This window comes from Lepus europaeus, chromosome 3 (assembly GCF_033115175.1).
Source record: "Lepus europaeus isolate LE1 chromosome 3, mLepTim1.pri, whole genome shotgun sequence".
In the NCBI taxonomy this organism is placed as follows: Eukaryota; Metazoa; Chordata; class Mammalia; order Lagomorpha; family Leporidae; genus Lepus; species Lepus europaeus.
Window position 1 is genome coordinate 107,191,341 of NC_084829.1, and position 16,847 is coordinate 107,208,187.

The window sequence follows — 16,847 nt, forward strand, 5'->3', positions numbered from 1 at the left end:
AGTGCTGTTTCTCTCTCTCTCTCTCTCTCTCTCTGACTTCCCAGCAGGACCTTCCTGTGGGAAGGTGTGAGAAAAGGGCCCTTTCCTGACATCTCCTGGCCCCAGGGCCTGCCCCACCGCCCCAAACCCCGACCCCCGCCAGCACCACCTTGCACCAGCTGGCTCCTCCTCCTCCTCACAGATGGGAGGCTGCTGGCCCTGCTCGAGCCGGCCCCCTCCCCTCCCACTGGGCATCAAGGCTGCACAGAAAAAAGGAAAACCCAACAAGGCAGGGTCGTCCCAACCTCCGCCTCGTGTTAATGGTCGATTGAAGTCAACCCGTAGCTATTTTGCCGGGAACTGAGCATATGCAAAAGTGTACGAGCAGCACTATGTCAACAGCAGAAACATCGGAAAGAGAAAAATCACCTCGATCCCCCCAGTCGAGTGCAGAAATATTTGTGTCCCTCTGCACTCCCCTCTAGCCCTTGCCCAAATGCATCTCACACTCAGACTTTACAGAGCTCTAGTGGAGACTGTGCGATTTGATCTTCTCCTTGTCTCGGTGTCATTGCGCCGGCATCCCATATCAGAGCACCGGCTCAAGTCCCGGCTGCTCTGCTTCTGACCTGGCTCCCTGCTAATGCGCCGGGGAAGGCAGCCAAAGATGGTCCAAGTGCTTGGTCTCCTGCAACCCACATGGGAGACCCGGATGGAGTTCCAGGCCCCTGGCTTCCAACTGGCCCAGCCCCAGCCTTTAAACACATCTGGGCATCTGGGGAGTGAACCAGCAGATGGAAGGTCTCTCTCTGTCTATCCCTTTCATTCTCTCTGTCACTCTGCTTTTCAAATAAATAAATAAATCTAAAAAATAAATAAATAACCAAAAAGCATTTCTCTGTGGTTGCTGCTTAGCCTGATGGAGCACATTGCTTGTAGACCAACCATGGGGCCTTGGGAACGAGGCCCACTGACCACCACCACCAGGAAAGTTCTTGTCCACTTTGCTGTAATGCCACGCCTCTTCAGGTGACATTTTTCTCGCAGCCCAGTAAGATCACCAGATTTTAGAGGAGTCATAAAAAGGTCTGATGATTGGAACCAATTTGTGGGGGAGGGGGACTGGGACAAAAAGCACTTCTTCTGTCGTAAAACACTGGACGTGATAAAACCTCAACTGGATACAAAACCTGGACTGCCCCATCTTCCTCTAAAGTCCAGGGGACGTGCTGCAAGTATGGTGGCCGTTCTTAGCATGGCTGTGTCCTGACCAAGGTCCCAGGGCAGCTTGCCCACTCCCACCGTCCTCGAGTGCAAACAGAGGAGCACCACACATGGATAAAAGTTGACGGCCCCTTGTTGCTGGCAGTGGAGAGCGGGCTCGTGCCCTAAAGGACTCTGAACCCTGAAGTTCAAAGCAACAGGGTTTATAAAGGCAAAAACCACAGGGAGGGGAGGGGGAATACGTGGTTACTAGGGTCAAGCTGACCTAGGGCCTATGTGAAACTAATATCAATTATAATCTTGACAATAGACAAATTACAATCTTTTTTTTTGTTTTGTTTTGTTTTTTTAATTTTTTTTAACTTTTATTTAATGAATATAAATTTCCAGTGTACAACTTATGGATTACAATGGCTTCCCCCTCCCATAATTTCCCTCCCACCCGCAACCCTCCCCTCTCCCGCTCCCTTTCACCTTCCATTCATGTAAAGATTCATTTTCAATTCTCTTTATATACAGAAGATCAATTTAGTATAAAGATTTCAACAGTTTGCACCCACATAGAAACACAAAGTGAAACATACTGTTTGAGTACTAGTTATAGCATTAAATTACAATGGACAGCACATTAAGGACAGAGATCCCACATGAGGTGCAAGTGCACAGTGACTCCTGTTGTTGACCCAACAAATTGACACTCTAGTTTATGGCACCAGTAACCACCCTAGGCTGTCGTCATGAGTTGCCAAGGCTATGGAAGCCTTCCAAGTTTGCCAACTCTGATCATATTTAGACAAGGTCATAAAAGACAGGGTGAGGATAGTAACCAATGATCCTAAGAGTGGCATTTACCAGGTTTGAACAATTATACAGCATTAAGTGGGGAAGAGGACCATCAGTACACACAGGATGGGAGTAGAGCCATTGGTGGTAGAGTAGAGGTTATGATTACGAAGGAATGAGGCCCAAGTGCACTAGACAGGGTCTAGAACAAAGGACAGAGTCATTATTAGAGGAGCTAAGAAAGGTGCTGTCTAAGCTACAATTAAGTTTTCTGATTGAGAGGCAAATAGAACCTGATAGAAGGGGCTTGATAAGAATCTGTTGGGCTTTAGGCCTTGTAAGTTAAGAGGCCCAGACCTATCTATCTCTTCACATGGGGTATGTCCTAAGGGAGGTGTGAACCTCCTAGGGGAAGGCACTCTGTTGACTTTCATTACTTGGCTGGCCTGGGAGGAGAGCTGGCCAGGTAAAGGCAGGTGGCATCTCTAACAAGAAATTTACAGTTCTGCCTGCAATGTTGCTGACCCTACTTGGCTGTCCCCTCAGCTGCAGTGGTCACTTTGGAAGCTGGGCTGAGTGAAGGGCCTTTCAGCTTAGAGCCAATAAGATCTGTGGCTCTGACATGGGCATCCTTCGACTCCAGGGCAGGTCCATTTCCAGTGATCCAACTCTTGGCAGAGCTGCCAGGGCTCTTCACAAGCTGACTTCTGCTGAAGCCCAGGCTTACCACATTGAAAGCCACTGCAGTGGACTGGCCTGTTGGGTCTCCTTGAGGGCAGATCACTGTACAGATCAGCCATTAATAGGCCTGCCACCCATTGCTTCTGATGCCTAGCTTTCTTTTCCTCCTGGTTGACAAATTACAATCTTAACATCAACCAAGTGCAGTGGATCTGTTTTAAGCTTGAGCGATCATGCTAGGGAGTTTCTATGTTCTGCCAAGTGGGATGCAGTGTGCTGTTAGATCACAGCTTCAGACCAGAGTCTCACGATGGGGGGTGCTTTCTCAAGATGGAGTCTTGGGGGCTCTAAACTGGACTCCCTCTTGTCAGGGGGTCCCTTCACTAGCCAATGAGTGCGGGAGGAGGCCCAGGGCCTGGCCAGGGAGGGCACAGAGAAGGCTGCTTGGGGCTGGAGGGGCTATCGAGACAGAGCAGCTCCGGAAATGCCTGTGGGCCTCCCAGCCCACTCCTACCTTGGGTAAGGTCCTGCTCCCCAGAACAGGGCGGTCCTCTAAGCACAGAAAGTCACCGCTGTGCTCCTGGGGGGTTCCCGGGGATTCAGCCCAGCTGACATTCTGGTGGCTGGGTCAGCGCGTCCTCCTCGGTATTCCCTAAGGACACACTGTGTTCTCCCACTGTGATCAGCTCCTTCCATGGGCCAGTAACAGGCACAAAGTCCCGATGCCTCAACCCACCAGGGGGTGCCTCCGAAGGCCTCTAGGGGAACTTCTGTCTAAAACTTGCACAGGGGCCGATGTTTGGTGCAGTCATTGAGATGCTGCTAGGGATGCCCGCATCCCATATCCAGATGTCTGGTTCGAGTGCTGGCTCTGCTTCCAATTGCCGCTCCTGCTAATGTGCACCTGGGAGGTGGCAGGTGATGGCTTGAGTTGATGGGTCCCAGGCACCCACAGGGGACACCCAGGAGACTGAGTTCCTGGCTCCTGGCTTCAGGAGAATGGGGAATGAACCAGCAGATGGAAGGCTCACTCTCTCTCTCTCTCTCTCTCTCTGTGTGTGTGTGTGCCTGCCTTTCAAATAAGTAAATATTAAAAAAACCAAAGTGTATAAATATACACAGCCTATTTTTATATGCAGTATGGATCCAAAGCCAAAGCGAGGCCTCCCAGATACCCCTGAAACGATTCTTCTGGAAGGATATGTCTGTGAATGTACGCACTTCTGTGCGGATGTCTCCACGAGTAGTCACACACAGAGAATGCTTTTCCTTCCAGCTGTCCTCGCATGATCTTGAAGCTCCCTCAGTCCGCGAGCTGGTCACGGCACGAGTGCTGGTCATCACCTGTGGCCAAGTCCCTAACGGATGTCCTGAGGATGATACTTCCCTGTTCCTTGTTTCCCTTTCTCATTCTATCTCGAGACTGTGTCCTTGTCAAGTTTAAAACTCTCTTTCAAAAGCGCGCTCTTATTGCGCTGAAAGCAAAGTAGGTTTCTGTCTTCCCCAGAGAGGAAGGAAGGGGAGATAAATCACACCGCATGTTCTAGAGCAGAGGGCTCTGCTGGTCTTGCAAAACCTAGAGTTGGCACAACCTCACACAGAGAAAGGGAAGCCTGTGCAGGCGACAGGGCAGCTTCGGAGGGCAGGGATGGTGTCGGGTTAGCTCGAGTTGCATGTAATGCGCACTGTGACTAAAACGCTGTCCCTCCCATAGGGTCCGAGCTGCGAGAGCTGCAGAAAATGCTTGACAACCTCCAGAGCCCCCGGGACCCCGGCCAGGTTTCCCAGGCCCTGCTCCTCCACAGGGAGATTCTGTTGCTGCAGTTCGACATGGCCGTGCGGCACCGCATCAGGTAAGGGCTGGTGCTGAGCCTGGCTGGTGCATCCTGCCGCACAGGTGTTCGCTGAGCCCCCATCTGGGGAGGCTCCTCTTGGTGACATTAGGTAACAGAGCTTAAAATAGTCAGGGGCATAATGAGATCCAGAACCCTGTGGCTACCGCACATCACGTGAAGCATGTTCCTGGCAGAGAATAATAGCCTTGATTTTATTCAATGTATTTCCAAAACTGTTGTATAACACCTGCTGCTTTCAATGTTGTTTAATCCAGAGCAGTATATTTATACTTCTGAAGATTATTTCTAAGGGCTTTGTGTATTCTCAACTTCTAAAAAACAATTTTCACTGCATTTCTGAAGCTAATGGAACTGGCTATTGGAGTCCAGTTTGTAAATAAAGCAATCTGCTTCCGCCTTGCTAGGTACCATCTGCAAAAAAAAAAAAAAAAAAAAAAAAAAAAAAAAAAGCTTCTTTTGGCTAATTAGTCATTACTCTGATGGGAAAATTTATTTGGAGTAAGGTTCACAATGTTGGGCTAATGTTGGGGTGCAACAGGTTAAGCCACTGCCTGCAACACCAGCATTCCATACAGGAAGCACTGGTTCAAGTCCTGGCTGCTCCACTTCCAATCCAGCTTCCTGCTTGGGAAAGCAGTGGAGGATAGCTCAAGTGCCTGGGCCCCTGCCACCCATATGGAAGACCCTGACGGAGTTCCAGTTTCCTGGCTTTGGCCTGGCCCAGCCCTGGCTGTTGCAGCCATTTGGGGGGAGTGAACCAGTGGATGGATGATGTCTTTCTCTGTCTCCCTCTGTCACCCTGTCTTTCAAATCAATAAAACAAACCATTTTTTAAAAATAACTATGTTTCCATTATAAATGAGTTTTGTATGAGAGGGGAATGATGTCAGGCCTGAAGATCTGCTTGTTTTGAAAATCCATTCACTTCTTCTGGTTAATTTCAAGTGTATTTTGCTCATGGGTGGAGAACCTTTTTTCTGCCAAGGGCCATGTGGATATTTCTGACATCATTCACAGACCATACCAAATTAGCAACTGAAAAATTAGCCTGCCATCAATTTACTGAATTTCAAGTCTTGCCTGCAATCGCCTTGCCAGGGCCAGACCAGATGATTTCGTGGGCCTTATACATTCCACGGGCTGGACGAGCCCCACACCTGACAGCCAATGGAGGCCCTCAGTGGGCTGCACCTGTGGTGTGACGGCCCCTCCCACCACTGGCACTGAGTGTCCAAGGACAATGGAAATATGGTGATTGCACCGATGTGTGTTTTTTCTCTTTCTGTTCTGAATTTTCTTTTTTTAAAGGTTTATTTGAAAGGCAGAGTTACAGAGAGGCTGAGGCAGAGAGAGAGAGAGAGAGAGGTCTCTGTCCACTCGTTCACCCCCAAGATGGCCTGCAATGGCCAGTGCTGGCCCTTGAAGCCAGGAGCCAGCAGCTTCTTCTGGGTCTCCCACGCGGGTGCAGGGGCCCAAGGACTTGGGCCATCTTTCACTGCTTTCCCAGATGCCTTAGCAGGAAGTGGAGCAGCCGGGACTCAAACTGGTGCCCATATGGGCTGCTGGCACTGCAGGCAGGGGCTTTACCTGCTATGCCACAGTGCAGGCCCCTCTGCATTTTCTTTACTCTGATCATCTTGGGGCTCTTGTTCTTAGAAAGGAAATACAGCAGACCAAACATCACGTGAATTTGTTTCCTCTTTATTGACAAGCAGCTTCCTAAGGCGTAGCTGGGAGGGAAAGCTCTGAGAAATGGTCAGGCTGGCCATTGATTAGCCCTCTGGGCTCTGAAAACCTGAGGTCAGAATTTAGGAGGAGCTGACAATTGGTGAAGACCCCAGGAGGGCCCCCAGGGGTCCTTTGTGGATCCCAGCATTGTTTGGTGCTGCCCTCCCAAGGGAAGCACTGGGCTTCCCACCGAGTTGCTTCGCCAGAGCTTCCTCCCCCTGATCTGCAGGGGTGGAGGACACTGTGTCCTAGAACTGCTTGCAGAACACTTTTCAGAGGCCTGCAGAGGGAGCCCCCAGCCGCTCCGCCCCCTCGGGTCCTTTGCTTGCTGCGGTGCCTCGGCCTGTCTTCTCCAGAGGTCTTCAGGTTTTATGTGTTGGGGGTCGCACAGCTGGTCAGTAGCAGAGCGGAACTGGGACCTAGCTGTGTGTGGCTCCAGAGCCTAGAAGAGCCACGGTTCTCCAGCAGCAGTGTGGATAAGGAAGGGTGGAGGAGAAGAGAGGGCAGAGGCAGAAGAAAAAGAGACACAGAAAGATGAAGGTCGTCCCTCTTGGCCTTGTTACTCAGTACTGAACCTGCAAGCGAAGGGAACTCCTTAGAGGATCAAGAACCAGGAAGTGTGTGGGTGTTGGGTCTGGTGGCTAAGCCATCCCTTAGGACACCCGCTTCCTAGGTCGGAGTGCCTGGCTTCAGCTCCCGGCTCTGGCTCTGAATTCCAGCTTCCTGCTGATGTGCACCTTGGGAGGCAGCAGGCGATGGCTCAAGTAGTTGGGTCTCTGTCACCCTTTTGGGGGGTGTAGATTGAGTTTCTGCCTCCCAGCTTTGGACCTGCCCAGTTGGAACTGTTGCACTTGGGGAGTGAACCAGCATACGGCAGGCCCTTCCCAGAGCTCTCCAAGGTGGAGCCAGGGACGTTGTACAGTGAAGGCTTACCCAGAGTGGCAGAGAAACTCTCATCTGGAATTACAGCAGGAAGCTCGAAAAGCTGGGGCGGGATGGGGAAGAAGGAAGGAGGTGGCACAAGGACAACAGGACCGCGGCCTACAGAGTCACCTACAGTGTGGCTCCTGCTTCTCTGTGCCACACATCAGCTCAGGTTGCTGGAGAAATGCAGGTTTCCAGGCACAAAATGTTTCACTCTGCCCCTGGTGACCTGCTGTGGGCCAGCTCCAGCCAGGGCCTGATGGAAATCGGTGGCTGTCCTCAGACTGGAACCGCACTCCCCGAGTGCCCAGCACTCACCCCTGGCCAGGTACACCGATCTGCAGGAGTTATTTAGCCAATTCAAGAAATGCCTGAGGATTGAACTTAAGTGGTACTTCAAAGAATATATGGAAGGGGCTGGCGCTGTGGCACTGTAGGTAAAGCCATGGCCTGCAGTGCCAGCATCCCATAAGGGCGCCAGTTTGAGTCCCAGCTGCTCCACTTCTGATCCAGCTCTCTGCTATGGTCTGGGAAAGCAGTAGAAGATGGCTCAAGTCCTTGGGCCCCTGCACCTGTGTGGGAGACCCAAAAGAAGCTCCTGGCTTATGGCTTCATATCAGCACAGCTCTGGCCATTGCAGCCAACTGGGGAGTGAACCAGTGAATAAGACCTCACTCTCTTTCTCTCTCTCTCTCTCTCTCTGCCTTTTCTTCTCTCTCTGCCTTTCCTCTCTCTCTAACTGATTTTCAAATAAATAAATAAATCTTCTTTTAAAAAGTACATGGAAAATGGAATTAAAAGTTAAGTTTATTTTAATGCCAAAAAAATCTTGAAATCCATGCATAGTTTTTGGATAATATGCACTTCTATGAATGTTTTGAAGACCCCCACAATATCTTTAGTGCCAAGTGAATGTATCATTTGCACTGAAGATGTCAAAGGACATAGTTACAACAATTTAGTTTAATAATCTTAATTGGATTTTTAAAAAGTATTCAATGTATTTGAAAGACAGAGAGACAGAGAGATCACCCATTTGCTGCCTCATCCCCAAATGCCCACAGCATCCAGGGCTAGGCTGGGCCAAAGCCAGGAACTGGGAACTCCATCCAGGTCTCCCGTGCGGGTGACAGGGACCCAAATACTTGAGTCATCACCTACTGCGGCCCCCCAGGGTGTGCGTTAGCAGGAAGATGCAATAAACAGAGCAGGAACTTTCTCTCTCTCTCTCTCTCTCTCTCTCTCTCTCTCTCAAATAAAACTAAATAAAGAAAATGCCACTAATCTGAATGGATTGTTGAAGTCCCAGGTGCTTTGGGTAAAGGGGGCACTTGAAGGGACAGCCCGGAGCTGTCAGAAGGCCCGGTGGCAAGGCTGAGTTACCAGGAGGTCTCTTAAGAGAGCTTCTGAGTCTTTGACGTTTGTTTGAATTCATTTTTGTTTTCATGCCACCTAGTTTAAGTGTCTACACACGCAGATATTAAAAGCGTGCTCACAGCCAGCTGAGAATCTCTGCAGACACACAGATGGCCTGCCTCACGACTGTGACCCTAGCGTCTTGAGAAACAGAGAACCAGGTCTGGCCACCTCAGGGCCACTTTGCAGGTTTTACTGAATCCTTGCTCCCAAGGAGAATGGTAGCACAGGCCCCCACTGCTGAACCAGCCGGCCTGGAAGCGGTGGGGGAGGGGCCCTTTCTCACCCCAGAGGGGACTGGCCCTCTGGGAACCCCTGCCTGCGTACTGATGGTGACACAGCAGGAGTATGGCAGAATGGTTGGGAGAATTCCAGTATTTTGTGGGCTGCAGGGAGACCTGACTGTAGGGAGGGCCTGGGAGGTGGCAAGTGTGCCACTGGCACAAAGCTACCCTTGCTGCTCTAGCTGCTCAGAGGGTCTTGGGTGCCCAGGCAAACTCCGCTCTTTAGACCCTCACTCACAACAGGCACCGGCCAGCCGTCACCAGCTGAGCATCTGTGTGGGCTGCCACAACCCATGTGCGTCACTTTCAGTATTCCTAAAGGCTTGATGAGAAAGCATACTTGGGAGCCAGCATTGTAGCACTGTGGGTTAAGCCACCTCTTGTGATGCCAGCATTCCATGTAGGAGTGCTGGTTCGAGTCCCAACTGCTCCACTTACAATCAAGCCCCTGGAAAAGCAACAAAAGATGGTCCTAGTGCTTGGGTCCCTGCACACATGTGGGAGACCTGGATGAAGCTCCAGGTTCTGGACTTTGGCCTGGCCCAGCCCTGGCCATGGTGGCCACCTGGCGATTTAACCAGAGGATGGAAGATATCTGTGTGTGTGTGTGTGTGTGTCACTCCTTTCTCTGTAACTGTTTTTCAAATAAATAAAACAAATCTTTTTTAAAAAAAAAATATTTGCTGAAAAGACCCAAAATACCCAAAAAAGGAAAAAAGGTCAAAGTCCTTTTATCTTTTTTTTCTTTTTCTTTTTTTTTTTTTGGTTAAACTGAAACTATAAGAACCGCAGGAGATCAGGGAAGCAGGAACTGGCTTTGGTGGAGTCCCCACCATGTGCCAATTCTGTGGTTTTGACAGATGTCAAGGCAGGCCTTGGTTTTAGACCTGATGTCACAGCTTCCTCCCTTCGTCCTTCTCAAAGGTGATGTAGTTCTGGAGGTGATTATAAATCACCCTGGCCATCAGAGGGGAGTAGATGTGGGTTAGCAGGTTCATCCCAGGCTTCTTGTGGTTGATCCACCATTCAGCACCCTTCCTGGGCACCCACTAAGGAGAACCAGGCACCCCCAGTTCTTTCTCCCACACCTTCAGGGTCTGCTGGTCCCTGGAGGCCATCTCCTCCCCATCAGTGTTGACATCTGTCCCAGCCATTGCTAATTTCTCTCTTCGTTGTTTGCTGTACATGTGACTTAGGCCACAGCCATAGAGAATCCAGACAATAGGATCTTTCTGGTCTGGAACATCTCCCCCCACCCCCTCCACCCCACAAAATTATCCTCTCTCAACATCTTTTCTTAGGCATCCATTAGAACTAAGCTCTAGAAATAATCTTGCTTGCTAAACTCTCATTTCCTTTTGGGCAAGAAAATCACCCTGATTTATCATGCATACCTTCTTCTCCTTGACTTATGGTATACATTTCATGCTGTAGTCTTTAGGGTTTGTGGTTCTTGATACGCAAAGCAAAACTTGGTTTAAAACAAAACAAAAATCTTTCTCAAAACCCAAGCTATTTTTTAATTTAAAATTGGTTTTCAATATCAAGAACTATTGTCTCTGCTGTTGGTCTTGAGACAGTCCTTTCAACAAACAGTGGATATGTTTGTTCTAGAGCTGCAGCAGCACTGTCTAATTCAGTAGTAAGTTAATTCTAAGTTAAATGAAATAAAGTTTGAAATTCAACCCTCAGTCACGGTAGTGACATCTCAAGAGCTCGAAGCCACAAGTGACCAATGACTACCATATTGAACACTGTAAATAAAAATGTTCCTACCACCCCTACCACTAATGGGCCTTGTGGGTCTAAGGTGTATCAGCCCCTGAAAATGAAGGGCAGGCTGTAAAGAAAGGGGAGTGGAGGGTGATGTGGCTGAGTAAATAAGCTGTTAACATCTCAAAACTGGGGCCTTGGGACACAGCTGGTTAAGCTCCTGCACGCAACACTGGCATTCCATGTGGGAGTGCTGTTTGAGTCCTGGCTGCTCTGCTTCTGATCCAGCTCCCTGCTAATGCACCTGGGAAAACAGTGGAGGATGGCTCAAGTACTTGGGCCCCTGCCACCCATGTGGGAGACCCAAATGAAGTTCCTGGCTTCCGCCTGGCCTAGTCCTGACTGTTGCAGCCATTTGGGGAGTGAACCAGTGGATGGGTTATCTCTTTCTCTCTTTCTCTCTGTCTCTCCCTCTATCTCTTGTATCTCTGCCTTGCAAATGATAGATGCATCTTTAAAAAAAAAAAAAACTTTTTTAAAAGGAAATCTTCCCCTCTCCCCTTTTAAAGATTTATTTTATTGATTGGAAAGACAGAGTTACAGAGAGAGGTAGAAACAGAGAGAGAGAGAGATCTTCCATCTGCTGGTTCACTCCCCAAGTGGTTGCAACGGCTGGAGCTGAGCCGATCTGAACCCAGGAGCTTCTTCCAGGTCTCCCACGTGGGTGCAGGGGCCCAAGGACTTGGGCCATCCTCTGCTGCATTTCCAGGCACACCAGCAGGGAGCTGGATTGGAAATGGAGCAGCTGGGACTAGAATCAGTGCTCCTATGAGATGCCGGTGCTTCAGGCCAGGGCTTTACCCCACTGTACCACAGTGCTAGGCCCTTAAAAAAACACTCTTAAAAATGTTATCTTGGCACCATAAATATGAAGCAAAGTTTGGGTTTTAGATCCTTAAATAACTACTGTTATTGAAATCCTCACCCCCATGTTTTGATAGAAACACATTTTTGGCAGCTGGAAATGTTCATGCCTACCAATCCGTCACCGCTGGCATGTGCCATGGGCTGCCACCCCTGAGCAGCTGTCTCACGAAGAGCATCTTTGCTTCGCAGCTCGGTGTGCCCCCGCCACTGGATCCACGGAGCCTGCAGGTGTGTGGCAGGGGTATTCTGACGCCTACATGAGACACATTGAGTGCTGGGGCTTTAGTCCATGGCGTTGACATTTTGCAGGGGTCTCCACACTCTGTTAGAGAAGACTCCCTTCATTCCCACCATGGAGCAGTCTGGTCCCCGGAGGAGTGGGGGCAGCTGTTATTTCCAGCCAGGGTCCTCTCTCCAAATGCTCAGCAGGCTGACCACGGGACACCTGCTTGTCTGCTCACTGCTGGTAGCAAATCAAGCACTTAATCTTTTCCGTTTAAAGATAATGATGGCAATTACAATGAATGAATTAGGTCACTAGGGTTGAATAGCCCTGGTTATGACATGTGCTGTCAAGTGTAAGCCTAGGGACTCTCTTTCTCCCAGGAAAGGAACAGCGTTGCCACCTTCCACAACTAGAGTTCAAGGTCCTGGAACGTCCTAGCAGCACCAGGTCACAGACTGTATTCAGTAGCTGTTGCTACAGAACTGATCACCCCTGAAGTTAGCAGGTTTAAACATTAAGCGTTCATGATCTCATGTAATTTCGAGTGAGTGGTTCAGGCTCAAGGTCTCCTGCAAGACTGTGGTCAAAAATGTTGGCCAGGGCTGCAGGCATCTCAGGGCTTGGCTGGAGGAGCTGTGCTTCCGCCGCCTGCAGGCTCGTCGTGCGGCTGTTGGTTGGAGTCAGAAGACTCACTTCCGTGCTCAAGCGTGTGCACTTGTCTACAGAGCTTCCTCACAGCACGGCGTGGCTTTCCCCCAGGCAAAAAAAAAAAAAAAAAAAACCTCTAGAGAGAGCTCAGAACAGAAGTCACGGTCTTTTTATCATGTATTTTCAACAGTGCCATCCCCTCACTTCTGCCATATTCTCTTCATTAGAACCGTATCTCTCTGTCTAGCTCATGCAAAGGTGCTAAGGGGACAAGTATCAGAGAATCTGTGGACATCTGTTTAAAGCTGCCTCCCAAGCCCAGGTCCTCTCACTCCTAAATCTCCAACTTAATGTTCTGATGTGACCTAGCTAAGCCAGCTGGCACCAGCATCAACCCCAAGCCAGCCCCAGCTTTTTTTTTTAAAGATTTATTTATTTATTTATTTGAAAGTTAGAGTTACACAGAGGGGATACAGAGGCAGAGAGAGGTCTTCCATCTCCTGGTTCATGTTGTTGGCCACAATGGCCAGAGCTGTGCCAATCCAAAGCCAGGAGCCAGGAGCTTCCTCTGGGTCTCCCATGGGGGTGTAAGGGCTCAAGGACTTGGGCCACCTTCTACTGCTTTCTCAGGCCATAGCAGAGAGCTCGATCAGAAATGGAGCAGCCAGGTCTCAAACAGGCGTCCACAGAGGATACCAGCATGGCAGGTGGCAGCTTTACCTGCTATGCCACAGCACCGGCCCTGCCAGTCCCATCTTTATACCTTCCATAGTTACAGAGTGATTCTTGGGCCAAGCTCTGACTGTCATTGGGACCCAGCATATAGGGCTTGAACTGGGACTATTGCACCTGCTGCCGCTGCCTTTGGGTTTTGCCTTGGATGTGGTGGGTGCTGGTGTTCTAGCTCCCTGCTACCAAAATCAACTCCAACTCCAGGTCTGGAAGTGTAGAATGGGATCATATAGGCAGGCCCGCCAGATCCAGGGCAGCATATAGTGCCACAGAGGACAAGAGATGCCTTGGCAGTTGGATAGGAACATGGAGAAGACAGAGGCCCACATGTAGTGAGTCGGGATGTTGGGTGGGTTGGGGCACAGTGGTGGTGGAGGACAACTTTTTGAAGTCCCTAATCTTTTATTTTATTTTATTTTAAATTTTTTGACAGGCAGAGTAGATAGTGAGAGAGAGAGAGAGAGAGACAGAGAGAAAGGTCTTCCTTTTTGCCGTTGGTTCACCCTCCAATGGCCGCTGCGGCCAGCGCATTGTGCTGATCTGAAGCCAGGAGCCAGGTGCTTCTCCTGGTCTCCCATGTGGGTGCAGGGCCCAAGCACTTGGGCCATCCTCCACTGCCTTCCCGGGCCATAGCAGAGAGCTGACCTGGAAGAGGGACAACCGGGATAGAATCCGGCGCCCCAACCGGGACTAGAACCCGGTGTGCCGGTGCCACAAGGCAGAGGATTAGCCTGTTGAGCCACGGCGCCGGCCTGAAGTCCCTAATCTTGACAGCATTCAAGTAAGCTTACTTTGGCTGGTTATAAATATGTCCCATCAATGTGACACTGTGGAACTTCTGAACACAGGGCTGACTTCTTACCCAGAAACCTTAAGTATTCTGAGTGTCACTGTTGCTTTAAAAAGCCTTTACATATGGGTTGTTACTCTCTCTCCTATCCTATCTATTAGTACTGTACTATTATTTCCAAATAGCAAAGAACTTGTGCAACAGTCGGCTTTGGACAGTGCCAACCAGACATCCTGTTCCTACACAAAGGTCTATTGCAGGTGGACATGAGCACGCGTGTTTGGTTCTTTAGGCGTCTCTGCTGTTCCCGTGGAGAGCGCTGCTGGAGGACGGAGGACCGTTTCCTGTTACGAGCAGCAGCCCGGATAGCCTAGACCACAGCATGCAGGTAAGGAGAGGTCTTCCCGCTCGCCGCAGAGACAGCTGAAGGCAGGCTGCAAAGCGGGGCATCCTGGGGCCCGCGGCTCAGATCCTCCACACTCCTGCCAGTGGTGAGTGATGTGTGAGCTAGTCAGGGTGTTTGCTTAGGGAGGTGTAGACCTGAGGTCACACGGTGAGTCATGCCTCTTTCAACAAGAGTGTGTGGTCTCAGCTGGTGTGAGTCTTGGTTTCAGACTCAGCTGGAGCTCCTTGGCAGTAGTGGTCCACAGAGAGGTCATCCATCTCCAGTCACCTCGGGCCTCCTGGAGCAACCTCCAGGCTGGCAGCTCAGAGGTGCGTGGCTCCTGACCTTCCACCAACAGTGGTAGGAAAGGAACGTCTCTCTTTCAAGTTTTATTTATTTAGCTGAAAGAGTGACGAGAGAGAGAGCGGAATAGATAAATAAATGATAGATCAATTAATCCATCGATCTTCTATCCACTAGTTCACTCCCCAAATGCCCGCACAGCTAGAGCTGGGCCAAGCCAAAGCCAGGGGTCTGGGACTGCATCTAGGTCTCCCTGTGTGTAGCAGTGGCCCAAGCACTTGGGACCATCTTTTGCTGCTTTCCAGGATCATTAGCAGGGAGCTGGATTGGAGGTGGAGCTGCCAGGACTTGAACCGGCATTCACATAAGATGCCAACATCACGAGTGGTGGCTTAACCTGCCCTGTCACAATACCAGCTCCTTTAATTCTTTTGAATTATTCGTTTTCTTTTCTAATTATCGTATGTTTTCCTCTGATTGGTTAAGTAAATATTGTATTCTTGATTATAAAAATAGAAAGTATAGAAAAATGTTAAGAATGGTGTGAAAACCATAAATTTGCTTCCAAAAATATGGAGGTGGGAATGGGGATAGGACTGGAGTTAGGTTGGTTGTTGCAGCTCAGTGATGGGAACTGTCTCGTTTGCTTTGGTATATGCTCAAAATTCTCCATAAATAAATAGTTTTTTAAAAAGATTTATTTATTTATTTATCTATTTATTTATTTATTTATTTGAAAGACAGAGTTACAGGGAGGCAGAGAGAGAGAGAGAGAGAGAGAAAGTCTTCCATCTGCCGGTTCACTCCCCAGATGGCTGCAATGGCCAGAGCTAAGCTGACCTGAAGCCAGGAGCCAGGAGCTTCTTCTGGGTCTCCCACACAGGTGCAGTGGCCCAAAGACTTGGACCATCTTCTACAGCTTTCCCAGGCCATAGCAGAGAGCTGAATTGGAAGTGGACTCAAATCAGTGCCTTTCTGGGATGCTAGCACTGTGGACAGCAGCTTAACCTGCTATGCCATGGCACTGGCCCATAAACAGTTTTTTTTTTTTTTTAATAGAATTGTTTTAAAAAATCATAGTTCTACCACTAATAGACAATCAGATCACATTTTGAGTATTGTTTTTAAGTATTTTTTCCTGAGCATGAATATGTTTATGTCTAAACTTTTATTTATTTACTTTGAAAGTCAGAGTTACAGAGAGAGCAAGAGCAAGAGCAAGAGAGAGAGAGAGAATCTTCCATCCTCTATTCATTCCCCAGGTGGTCACAACAGCCAGCGATGGGCCAGGCCGTAGCCAGGAGTTCCTTCTGAGTCTCCCACATGGGTGTAGGGGCCCAAACACTTGGGCCACCCTCTGCTGCTTTTCCCAGGCCATTAGCAGGTGCTGGATAGGAAGTGGAGCAGCCAGGACTCAAACGAGCACCTATGGGATGTCAGTGTCGTGGGTGGCAGCTCTGCCCGCTAGGCCACAGCACTGTCCCCCGTATCTGCACTTTTAAAGGAAAATCAACTCCACACTATGCACTCACTACAGATCTGCCACAAGGGTAGGAAACAGCTCTTCCCCATAGAGCCGGAAGCCTGGCAGGTGCCAGAGGGACTTTTGGCGGGAAATGTTATTCCTCCTCTTACGGGTTCTGTGAGAGGAAACAGTGGAGCTTGTGAGCAGTCACTCCAGTTTGCTCGCCCAGAACCGTGTAGTAAGGATGTAGAGACGTCTTTGAGTGAGCATTGGTGTCGATTCTTCCAGCTGTGCCTCTGTAGGCTGAGTGACCGTGACCGCAAGGTGGCTCGTGGAGAGCTGGTGGCCGTGCAACTGCTCATGGAAGACGTGCTTCTGAGCAGCGATCCTGTGACCACGGGGGCTCCCCCCGGATGGCAAGCCACCCCGGACAAAAATTCACAGGTATTCCTGTCTTGGCAAAGTACACGGGTGTTCTTGCCTTAGCTCGAGCAGTGGAGATAACTCAGCCATGGCTGTGCTGCCCTGAAGGCCATTCCCACTTGGGAGATGCATTAGGGACCTACATTTTCCAAGTGGGTCCCAGGGCTGCATTACCACCATACGAGAGCAACAATGAGGCAGGGCTTCCTGTGAGAGCCACACCCAAGCGCTTTCTTTCACAAGAAGTCCCAGGACCAGCGGTCTATCCATTTCTTCTCACAAAGATTATGGGAGTCCGGTGAAAGCAGTACTCCAACTAGATGCTCTCTGTGGGAGTCACACCTTCCCCCTGGCAGTTCA

The 16,847-nt window shown here is 49.7% G+C and overlaps 1 protein-coding gene across 1 annotated transcript in view; it reads left to right on the plus strand.

Annotated features, from left to right (window-relative positions):
- The window catches only part of LOC133756617 (uncharacterized), a 167,765-nt gene that overhangs the window by 105,647 nt on the left and 45,271 nt on the right, over window positions 1–16,847 (plus strand). Inside the window, exons 31-34 of the mRNA XM_062187238.1 lie at window positions 4,382–4,520; window positions 11,590–11,743; window positions 14,204–14,299; window positions 16,353–16,508. Coding sequence (XP_062043222.1) covers window positions 4,382–4,520; window positions 11,590–11,743; window positions 14,204–14,299; window positions 16,353–16,508 — 545 coding nt within the window. The remainder of the gene's footprint in view (window positions 1–4,381; window positions 4,521–11,589; window positions 11,744–14,203; window positions 14,300–16,352; window positions 16,509–16,847) is intronic.